The 11,549-nt window shown below is 52.5% G+C and overlaps 1 protein-coding gene across 1 annotated transcript in view; it reads right to left on the bottom strand.

Annotated features, from left to right (window-relative positions):
- Positions 1 to 913: 913 nt before the first annotated feature.
- The window catches only part of LMX1A (LIM homeobox transcription factor 1 alpha), a 42,412-nt gene continuing 31,776 nt past the window's right edge, over positions 914 to 11,549 (bottom strand). The window contains exons 3-8 of the mRNA XM_017815759.1: positions 7,002 to 7,234; positions 2,027 to 2,196; positions 1,797 to 1,874; positions 1,617 to 1,686; positions 1,318 to 1,488; positions 914 to 1,106 (exon numbers count right to left, since the gene is read on the bottom strand). Coding sequence (XP_017671248.1) covers positions 946 to 1,106; positions 1,318 to 1,488; positions 1,617 to 1,686; positions 1,797 to 1,874; positions 2,027 to 2,196; positions 7,002 to 7,234 — 883 coding nt within the window. The 3' untranslated portion in view covers positions 914 to 945. The remainder of the gene's footprint in view (positions 1,107 to 1,317; positions 1,489 to 1,616; positions 1,687 to 1,796; positions 1,875 to 2,026; positions 2,197 to 7,001; positions 7,235 to 11,549) is intronic.

Raw genomic sequence — 11,549 nt, 5'->3', positions numbered from 1 at the left:
CCTCAAAAGCAGTGGGGCAACCTGAGAACACCAAAAATAACCAACCCCGAAACCCAAACCTATCTCCTGAAATGAACCGATGTTCCTTCCCTACCACTGGGCGTTTGCAACCTAAACATAACGTTTATAAAAAGTAAATTATTTCCTCTTATAACTTAAGTGCATTGAGTCTTTCCTTAAATATGGTTCACGCTGAAAATAAAGTTACTTTTGCTGTACAGTAAATTTCTGATAGACTTAGAAATAAACTTTGTTGATACAATCTGGCAGGTGTGGCCGCGTAGCACAACACTCACAGCCACACGGCTCTGCACGCACGCATGGGCGTGCCCACACACACACACACACACACATACACACACACAGCCCCTTCCTCAGGGACGATGTTAGGGGTTTCTAGCTTTCTATATTCACATGGGAACATCTATCTTAAAAGTCCCTATGTTTAAGCAGCGAGCGCTCAAACCGGTTGAGGAAACACAGGGGAAAAAAAAAAACCCTGCAGCAACATTTTCCCTCATGTTTCCCCAAAGCACTGTCAGCTTTTCAAATTTCAAAGCCCAGCTGATCCTGCAGGCTCTCTCCATGAAGATCAGCAGCTTGCTCTTTCCGAAGGTGGTATGGAGGGGATACGGCACTGGGATGCTCCTGTGGGACACTCCCCCTCCCCCTGCCGAAACGAGAAATTTGTTTCCCCGTTTGAAATTTGAAAATCCACCAGCCAGCTGCAAAAACCACTCCTGTCCCTAATCCTAGGCTCCTAAGAGAAACATGAAACTATGCAACCCATAACTTAACTCGCTCCTTGGGAATCCCAAGCTACAACATATTTGACAGCATCCCAGCAGTGTTGCTTCTCCCTCCCTCCCAACCCCAAGGGCTCTGTAGCCCCTTTTGGGGCAGCACAGCAGCGGCAACTGCCCCGTGCCAGGGACCACGCTGCACTCAGGAAGTGAAGTAGGAGTTCTGCATGGAGTAGAGGTGGTCGATGGGGTTTCCCACTCGTGCCTGGAGTGGCCCCGCGTCCGCCGTGGCGAGGAAGCAGTCACCCAGGTTGCTCAGTGAGGTATCATCGCTATCCAAGTCGTGGAAGAGGGGCTCGGCACCTTGGGAAGCAGGGAAGGAGCAGAAGGGCTTCAGAGCCTGCTTTCTCCTCCGGCACCTTGGCAGTGCCTGGTACCCCCAGCTTTTGTAGAGAAGGTATTTTTAGGGGTGAGGGGACCACCAGAAATTGCTGCATCCCCCCACGCATGCCCCCATCACAGCTCAGCATCTCTCTGAGGTAGAGAAGGCAAAAGGCAAATCCTTGAGCCCTACCGTAGGGATGCATGTGGTCTCCAGGCATTTGAGGTGGGGTGAGCCCTTGCCGGAAAGGGTCGGAGCCGTAGACGCTTTGCTCCATGCCCAGCAGCTGCTGGGGCGGGGGCAGAGTGGTGTAAGGGTTCAGCATCCCCTCCAGCCCTGTGCTGCCACCACCGTTTGTCTGGCCTGGAAGATAAAATCAAGTCATCAGCACAGTCAGGCTACTGCTTTTGGGGTGGCCCAACAACACTGGGAAGCCTGGAGATGGCTGGGAAACAGGGAGACCCCAAGCGTGGGGAGAGCCTGGGGGGTACCTGAGCTCAGGCGCTGTGTGTTTTGCTGATCCTGCTGCTGCTGCTGCTGCCTCCTGGCAAGCTTCTTCATCTGGCCAGGAAGAAGGGGGAAAAAAGGGAATGAAGCCATCCCCCGGGCAAAGCCAGGAGGGAGGGAGCCCCATCAACAGCCACTGCTGGGGGCTTACCCCTTGTACCCACCTTTGCTCGCTGGTTCTGGAACCAGACCTGCACCACCCGGACGCTCAGCCCTGTCTCTGCTGCCAGCGTCTCCCGCACCTGGGAGAGGAGAACGACAGCAGTGCCTCAGCCCACTCAGCTTTTCAGAGGGACTTTAGGAGGTGGTAGAGCACTCAGGACAAGTCCTTGCCCAGCATCAAGGACATCCACGAGGGCTGGAGGCAGCTGGGCACGGGCCCTTCTCCCCATACCTTCCTGCAGGGCTTGGAGGAGACCTCAAAGGATGCCTTGAACGCCCTCCGCTGCTGCGTGGTCAGGATTGTCCGGGGCCGCTTGGGCCGTTTGTGATCCTTCCCATCCTCAGCGCCCTTCCCCGAGGCTTGGCCCAGTTTGCAGATGCTGTCCTCATCGTCACTTTTGCCTAAAGGGGGGGGGAAAAAGCAGGTCCTTAACAGACAATGTGCCAGACACATCATTTCCAGTGTGTCCAAAATAATCTGGGAGATTTAAAACAAGCTGGTGTTGGTGGGGATCTTCTTGTGGATGTGTACAAGAAGCTGAAGTTTGGGGCTGGCTGCCCTATGGCAGCTCAGAGGGGGAGAGCTGCTGTCACTTGTAGTTTGTGGTTGCTCAGCCAGCAGATGGGCTTGTGGGTTCTTCTTTTCCCCAACAGTCTGAGCAGCTGCCATGTGAAACCCTGGGACAGCTGATTTTTCCTCCATCAGACCCAAACCCCTGACTGCTCCTCAGGAATTTCCAGCCAGGCCACAGCTGGGGACATATCTGGACAGAGAAACAGAGGTCACATCCATGTGAGAGGACAGCAGATATCGAGGACCACTGTGCCCCTGGGGCTGTCCCCCAGCCCAGCTGGTGACAGACATCAGGTCCCACAGCCTGGGCAGCCCCAGCTGGGTAAAGTCAGGGTGCTGGGCGAGCAGGCATGCTCAGAGGGGGCAACATGTTAGACAAGATACCCTCACAGACTCCTCCTGCTTTGCTCTACCCTGAAGGACAACTACATTTAGAGCACAGACCTTTAATCACACTTCTGAAGGACACCTTCTGGCCTACATTTCCCCCTTTTTGTGGAGTTTTAAATCCTCCTAGACAGAAGCCCAAGATCCTTCAGGCTTCACTCCTCAGGTACTTGCTGTGATGTGCTGCTCCACTGCATTCCCAGGCACTGAGGTATCTCCCTGCTGCTCTCCACCACTCAGACCCAAGGAGCCTTCAGGAAAGATCTGCTCCAGGAAAGTGGACAGTGCTGCCCTGCCTCTTCCCAGCCCTCCTCGTTTACTGCATTGCCACTGTGCTGATGACCTCGCTTGTTCAGCTGCTGTGGGAGGGCTGTAACACAAGTTTGATAGCACAAGTCCTTTCCTCTCACTAGCTATAAATCACTTAGACCCTTTTCCAGAAAGTTCCTGCAGTGTTCTTTTGGGAATCGATAATGGAGCTGAGGTGCTGGTTTGATACAGATACAGGCTGCAAGGCTGTTGCTTGGCCCAAGTCCATCCCGGGGCTGCCATGGCTCTGGGAATGCACCTGGGAATGTGAGCCTGGCTCAGAGTAATTCATGGTGAAAACAGGCCAGGTCAAACGCTATGGAAAGAGCTAATCACGGATCATACATCAGAAAACTGTAAATCCAACGGCAGCCCAGTTGGGAATGGGGAAAGATGGGAGAACATTTCTAGGGTGAGGGGTTGCAGTGACCCCAGTGGAGCAGCAAGGATGCTCTCAGGTACCAGTTCTCTCTTCCCTCTACACCAGTGGGTTCTCTCCTGGGCTCACCAGCCAATACAGAGACTTCCCCCATGGCGAGGGCCGGGAGGGATGGGACAGGGAGTGCTCTTCATGCTGGCAGTCCCCAGACAGATGGGACCTGGGTGCTGGCCCCTGCAAACCAGGGCCTTGCTGCTGCTCAAGCTCCCTGCTCACTCATGACACACCCATGGCACGCCCACAGCAGCAGGAAAGACAAACTTCTGTTTTCTTGCATGTCCCAACACCAGGGACGTAGAACTGCAGCAGGTCTGAGAGCTCCAGCACTGGGGAGGCCCAGGGTGTGGAGTCTCTGATGGCCAATGGGGCTGAGCAGTGGCTGATCTCTGCTCCACTGGGCTGCCTGCCTTCCTGAAACCTGAAGGGGTTTAATTTTGATGGAAAGGTAGAGATTTTTACACATAATGTGAGGAGGAATGTCAACTGGTGCCTGAACCCATTGGCACCCTAGGACGAGTTGAGCACCCCACTCCCCTCCAGTCTGGGAGAGGCAGAACCCAGCATGGTAAAGCCACAGGCTCATGGACTCTATCAAGTCATGATGCTCAAAACCCACTCCAAGGGGGAAAACATGCTCAGAGCAGCCCCTCTGAGCCCTCCCCCCGCCAACACCTGCTCCCCAAATCCCTCCAAGTGTCAAAGGCAAAGAAGGAAAAGTGAAGCCGGATTTGGCGGGGTATTACTTTTAATTAACTCTCCCTTTCAAGCCTTTCCCCACTGAGGAGGGGGGAGAAATTAATGAGTGTCTGGGGCTGCCCCTGACGTCACCTGGGAAGGGGCCGGGGCGACGGATATTGTGCGGCGTGCCCTCGGTCCGACCCGCCGAGCCCACATCCCGCCGCCGGGGCCAGGACATTCCTCGCTCAGGAGGATTTAGGGAGAGGAGAAACGTTAGGACGCTTTTAATTGGAAAGCAGGGTCCTCTTTCAGAGGGGCTTGTTTACTCAGGCTGGGCGGCGGAGGCTCGGGGGAGGCAGTAATTGAAGCGAGGGTTTGGGAGATTACAGACAACATATGGCTCGCTTTTTATCTGTGCTTTCTCATAAAGTGGCCCTTGGTGCGCGGCAGCCGCGGGGAGGGAGGGTGGGGGGCTTCAAAGCAGCGAGGGGGGGGACAGGGAAGAGGCTGGACAAGCACATCACTGCTGGTGAAGGGCATCTGGGACTGGGGCCGGAGTGGGGACACCCCTCTGCATCCCTCGGCATGGTAATGGGTTCCCCAGGGGAGGATGCAGCAGGAAAGGGAGAAGCCACACCACACTGACCATACACGTGGGATGTGTACCTGGGCTGCCCCCCACTGTGCCACTGTCCCCAGAGCCACGTGGGACAAACTGCTGGTGCCCACCAAAAGCAGGCAGGGATGGTGGGGGGGCTAAGCTATGGGGTCTGCAGGGAGATGGGAAGGGCTGAGACCCCCCAGTCAGAGGCTGCCAGGGGATGTCAGGGGCTTCGGGTTGGGTTTCCGACCAGCCAAGGGGTTGCCATGCCCTTTTGACTCCCACACTGGCCCTTTGCATCCCTTAGGCCTCAGCTGGAGTTTCTACTGAAATAAGTATTTCCCCTGGAGGATTTTGCTAAGTCAAAGCTCTTGGTTTGGCCGGAGCCCCTGGCAGCAGGGCTGGACCACAGGCCAATGAGTCGCTGGGGAGGAACAGCTCCCAACCTTTCCCAAACTGCCCTTTTCCCCCACTAGGAACAAACCCAAACCATTGTGGCCAATTTACTTACTCTCGTGCATGACATCTCCTCATTGGTTCCTATTTTAACTGAAAGAGTTTGCACATCCCAGAGGAAAAAAAAATAATTCTTCAATCAGTTAAGGACTTTCCCAGGGATAAGCATGCTGGATCCTCCTGCACTCCTGCCTCTCCAGCTCCTCCAGCACCGGATCATCACTCACCAGCTTTCCCCAGCCACCTCCTCCCATGGCCTCACTCTATTTTTTAAATATCATCATTGTTATTTGGGGGGAGGATTTTTTTCTCCTGAGCCAGTGGGTTGCAGAGCTCGGACAGAACCCACACAGGCAGTGCTGCAAGGCAGCCAGGCTCTCACTGCAGAGGAGCACGATATTAAAGAGAAATATGGGCTTTGGGAAATTTTTGCTCCAGATCTACCAAAACCATCCCTGTCCCTTCACACACCTTCTCCCAGCTACAGCATTCCAGTGCCTGGCAGAGAGCACCAGGCTCTGTCGTTTCTATGCTTCACACCTTAACACAGCACTCCTAATCTCGATTTCTACTTTTTAAATTCCAGTGGTTTGCTTTAGCAGGGAAAAGACAGCCCCCTGCCAGTTGCTGGCAGCCCTTTCCAGAGCATGGCATTTTAAAGGTAAATCCTTTCCTCTGCAAAGCAGATTTTTCCCCAGTGAGGGTTTTTAAGAGGAGCTGAGAGAACCAGGCATGGGGCTTGCCACCCTGGCGAGGAGCAGTGCTCTGTGGGGACAGCATTAACACGAGCATTTCTGCTAGCAGATCATTTCCACCCCCCTGGTCCCCAGTGCTGGGCTCTCTTACTAAATTTGTCTTCCTGGGAAACATTTGGATTTGATTTGCACTGACTGTGGATACATATTTTAATGTTGATCTGATGCTCTGGGCAACTTAAGCCGGCTGTGTCACCTTGGCTGGAGCAGGATGTCAGCCCCCTGCCCACCTCCAGCTGTGGTGCCACCTCTCCTGCAGTCCCCCTTGGCTCTGCAGTGTTCCCACAGTGTCACCATGCTGGCTCAGCAGGCTGGTTCTGGCCATCAACTGCCTGGGAAGTTGCTGGGAACACAAGATTTGCAGTTTCCCTGCTGCCAGCTCACATTTTAGCTGTGTGCCTCAGTTTCCCCTTGTTATTAAAAAGGGCGAGTGCAGCAGAAGCAGCTCACTTCTTTCACTCGGCCTTTCCAGGGTCCCAGGCAAGGGCAGTGAGGCACAGGGGAGGTTTAGCCCAAGGTAGTCAGTGGAATGCCTGGAACTGTGATTTTTTTTTAGGAAGAAATCTCTCAGTTAGAGCGTATTTTACCTGGGGCAGTTCTTCCATTTCCCCAGGTGAGAAGGGTGTGACATGTCATTTCAACCAGCATGACTCTCCCTCCCACAACCAGGGAGGCTGTACACCCCTCAGGATGGGATGCTGGTGCCCTGCACAGGCCAGGATCACAAACCCTCACAGAAATGGGCCTAATGAGATGGGATGGTCCACAGAACATCCTTTATCCATGCAGTCCCTCTCCACTGCCAAGGTCCCCGCTCAAGCCCTTGCCACTGATATGGGAGAGACTCTGGCTGGAGGACCCAACAGTGCTTATAGAGCTTTTCCCCTCAGACAAAAAGGCAGAAGTTCAGGGCAGCGAGCCCAAACCTCACCTCCAGACCCCACCGTGCTCGCAGGGGCCTCGGAGTGGGACCAGCCAGGGAGACGCCGGGCGCGGGCGGCCCCTTACCAGAATCCGACAGAGCCGGGCTCACCAAGCTCAGCAGCTCCCGCTCCTTCTCGTAGTCGCCCTTACAGAGGAGCTGCCCCTCCTTCAGCACAAACTCGTCGCCCTTCTGCAGGCGCCGCTCGCAGACGCAGCAGCAGAAGCAGCGCAGGTGGTAGACGCTCTTCTGGGCACGCATCACCAGCTCGCTGGGCGCGATGGCCTCCAGGCACCCGGCACACTTCACTGCAAACAGCCTGCGGGAGCAAGAGGAGATCCCACTGTCACACCCAGCTGCACGTGGGGATGCTGGGGACAAGGGAGGGGGCACCCATGGTAGGGAGATGGGCATCGGCATAGGATCGCTGTGACATCCCTTCGGTGTTTGGATTGCATTGAGGGGCTGGGCACAACGGTGCTGGCACCCCTCAGTGACGTGGCAACATGCTGCAAGTGCTGCACACTTGCCCTGTGCCAGTGGGAGATGCTGCTTTTGGGTCAACTTCAGCAGTTTTGGTTGACCTATTACTAGATGCTTACCATGAACGCAGTCAAATGATGACAACCCCAACATCCAGATGCTCAAGATAAAAACCAAACAGGTGCCAAACCCAACAGGTAGCTCCCTCAGCTACCACCACAAGAAGACACAGAACACAACACATCCACATGAGTTTTATCAAGCCAGCTCTACATGTCCACCTGCCTCCAGCTCATGCCTAGACCTAGGGAGATGCTGGAGGTGGCAATGGGGACAGTGAGCTCATTCGTGCCTCTCCGCAAGCACCTACAGGAAGCATCTGCACTGTCAGTCACCCACAAACTACCCCATCCCTCTGGTCTGGGTCACTGGAACAGCCCCCTTCCTGCTTGCAAACGCATCAGGAATGTCTAATATATCATAAAAATCTCCATGGCAGCAAGTTTGGGGTTAAGGCCAGTGGCAGACTGAAGACTTGATGTGTCAAAAGGAAAAGAAAAAGCTCAGCTTGTTCTTTGACATTGATGTGACAGCGTTTGAGGCATCCCTAATTAAACTGTTCCCAGGTTTCAACACACTGACTTTAGACTTAAAAGCCAATAATAATAACAGCAGTAACACTTTAGATTGAAACAGAGCTTTTCTTTCTTCAGCTTTAAATGTCCTTACTGAGAATGATCAACAATTTACAGCTGGGGAAACTGAGGCAAGAAACCGGAGGTGGCAGCACCAGTGTCGGACAGAGAAGACCTGGAGGCACCTGGAATTAACCCTGGGCTGGATATTTTAAGTGAATGAGATTTTTACCCCATAGAGATGTTTGAAGGTATCAAACCAGAACCTCTTTGCCACCCCCAGATGCCTGAGTTCTTGGCTTGGACCCCATAAAATAAAAAAACACTGTTTACCCAGTCTTGTTCAAAATATCTGTGGGAACTGGACATTATTAGTCCCCTGTCTTGACCAACTTTGGCCCAGAAAGAGAAGTCAAAAGTCAGCACACATCCTGCAGAGGTTATCTCCGAGCATTGCCCGAGTCCCAGCCTGGGGATGCCCCAGGGACCCACACAGGGAGTGCTGCATCCAGGCTTCCACTGGCCCCAGATAGCTCCCACTTCCATGGTCCCCATCCCATGTGTCACCCCTGAGGGAGATGTGGAGGGGCTGGGGCTGGCTAGGGAGGGGATGGGCAGTCCTGCAGCCACCAGTGAGCTTTCAATCCTTTCTCTTTCTTTGGCTGATACAAAAAGCACACAGGAAATGTGCTGGAGCAGCCCCATTCCTACAAGAAGACGACCAGATGTAAGCAAAACCCTTGCAGGAAAACCATCAGAAAATGGGGATCATTTAAAGAAGTTTTGGTGATGAACAAAACAGGGAGATGAAAGCAGAGCAAGGCACATGCAAGTCTTTGTGTCCCAGAGGTGAAGGCACCCGTAACACCAGAGATGCTGAAGGCACCAGGGCACACTGACACCCACCAGCAGTGCCCAACAGCTTTGAGGGCTGGGTGTCAAGGGTTAGGAATGGGGCCTGCAAATGTACCCCGTTTTATCATCATTTTCTCCTTCCCACATTCAGGTTCTCTCATGGACACTTCATGCCAGCACATGGGCGATGCCTGTTCCCTCCCAGGTCTCCCCCAAACAGTGTTGGCAAGCACAGGGATACATCATTCTCCCCGTGCCAGCCAAATCCTGGGCACACTCAACAAATTGTAGCATGCCCAAAGAAGTGGGAAAGGGGTATTATAAAGCTTTTATAAAGCACTACTGTCACCACAGAAAGAGGAAATCATCAAAGAAAAGGTGGAGGTTAGGGAGTTTATAATTCTGGCTATTGCCATTAGTAGCTTTTATTTTTCTACATTCAGCTTTAATTTCCAAGGTTCACATACAACTGCCTGTCTCTTAGATGTATGTATTTCCAACATCCTTATGACTGCCCTGGGAGGAGAAGGATGAATATTCCCTTGAAAGCATCCCTTCCGAAGGGTCATTTTTTTTCTTGTTCCAGGTCCAAGAAACACTGGCTTGTGTTAATATTTCTGTAGTCACTTCATCTCTAATTATGTCTCTTTTATGTCAAAGTGGAGGCAATTTGTATTCATCCGGTAACACATTCTCATCTTATTTAAATGATGTTTAAGCCCTACCTGTTGGGATTACTAACTGTTCCCAGTAATAAAATATTGATAAGCTACTACATTACTGCTATCTAATCTTCATAAATGAATGTGCCCAAAATTTGTTTCCAAGGCACTTATTAGAGAGCCACAAACCTTTGCCAGTCAGGCACAGCAGCACCAGCCCAGTGATGGATGTTTCCAAGTCCAAAGCATGTTGCAAAGCAGGAAGGTGTGAGTTTTAGCTAAATGGCTGCCTAATATTAAATGCATAAAGCCATTTATTTCCCAACTGCTGAGTCCCCAACAGCTCTCTCTGAGGGGTGCCAGTCAGACCAGGCATCTTTCACTGCAGGACTTCCCCATCCCTGGGCAATGTGAGATGCAGAGAAATCCCCATAAAACCTCTTCCACAGTAGGAAACCATAAAGAGCTCCTTATAAACACACAATAAACTGAGAGCTTAGGTGAAACACACAATAAATGGAGACCTTAGGTGCTAAAATGTCACAGGCAGAAAAAGCACAGCTTACCATGGGTAGTAATGGAGAGGGAGCACAGGGCCTCACTGCTGTCCCAGGTCTCCCGAGCCCTGGACAGTACCAGCTACTCTACAGGGACTGGGAAACAACAGCACACATGGATAACTCCCTGCACAGATAACCCCACAAATGGAAAACCCTACAAATGGATAACCCCATGTGTAGATACTTCCACTGAGTAACAACCCCATACAGGATAACTCCAGCATGGATAACCCCTGCATGCATAACCCAGCTGAAACACTCTTGCTCAATCTGAGATGGGGTCGAAGGAAAATTTTCTTCCAGCACCACATCTAGCAATTAATTTAACGTTTTAGCCCGAGCAAGACACACCAGCCTAGATCCAGTGGTTTTCCTTCATCTCTGGGATCTTCAGCTCTGTGCCCAGCTCCCTCCTGCTGCAAGCAGGCCACAGAGCAAATGCCATCTCTTCTCCTCTCTCTTTGTGCCTCACTACATCTGTGGAAGGGACTTTGAGATTACATTTCCCTACAGGAGGCTGCGCAGAAGAGAAAGAGGACAGGCTGTGCCCAGGGACTTCAACTTTAAACCAAGGGCAAATTGCTACCCTCTGAATTGCAACGGGAGCACCTTCACTTCTGCCATCCTTGGGGTGCTGCCAGCTTTAGTTCTCAGTAGAGGGTTTTTTTCCCTCCCTAGGCTGGGGTTCCAAAGCTAAATCAGGCCTGGCTGGCAGCGGTGGGTTTGTTTAGCCAGGTGGGAAGTTGGCAGGCACAGGCCAGGGCACCAGGCAGGGAGACCTGCTCAGCACTGGGATGCTCAGTGGAGTCCCAGCTTGTTGCCGGCAGCTCAGTAAACGCCTCATCGAAGCGATGACAGCAAATGTTTGTAAATGAAAAAAACCCCACTCAGCTTAGGACAAGTTGGAATGAAAAAATGGTGATGTGAGCAATTTTTATCACAACACGCAGCCTTTTGTGTCTGATCTTAAAAATGTTCCTGTTCCTGTATTGATTAATCTGCCTTCCCCCCCTACCCCCCGACGTTTAGGTCCCTTTTGAAATGACAATCTGCTGGTTTGAAACAGCAAGGTGCTGGTGGTGGCTTTCAAGAAAACCTTGAAGCAAAATATTTGGGCATTTCCAAAAGTGCAACATTTCTGATGGTGTTACGGATATCCCCCCTTCCCCAAGATGCAGTCCCTCTTCTCCACACCATTCCTCTTCCTCAAGACAGCACCTCAGTCCTCTCCTTTGGGGTCTCCCATCCACACAGCATCACTAAAACCTACAAATGTCGAGGTGTGGCCGAAGGCACCCCTGGGGTGGTGCATCCCTTCCCAACACGCCGGTGGAGCGGGTGCGGTGCAGGCAGCCCCAGTTTCCCATCGGAGCCACCACCCCCTCTTTCTCCCTTTATTTTGAGGTGACAGGCTGAAAGGGGCTGTGATTGACGGGCGC

This window comes from Lepidothrix coronata, unplaced genomic scaffold, assembly GCF_001604755.1.
Source record: "Lepidothrix coronata isolate B3197 unplaced genomic scaffold, Lepidothrix_coronata-1.0 Scaffold52, whole genome shotgun sequence".
Classification (NCBI taxonomy): Eukaryota; Metazoa; Chordata; class Aves; order Passeriformes; family Pipridae; genus Lepidothrix; species Lepidothrix coronata.
The sequence above is the reverse complement of the archived record's forward strand: the minus strand, read 5'-3'. Positions and strand labels throughout refer to the sequence as shown.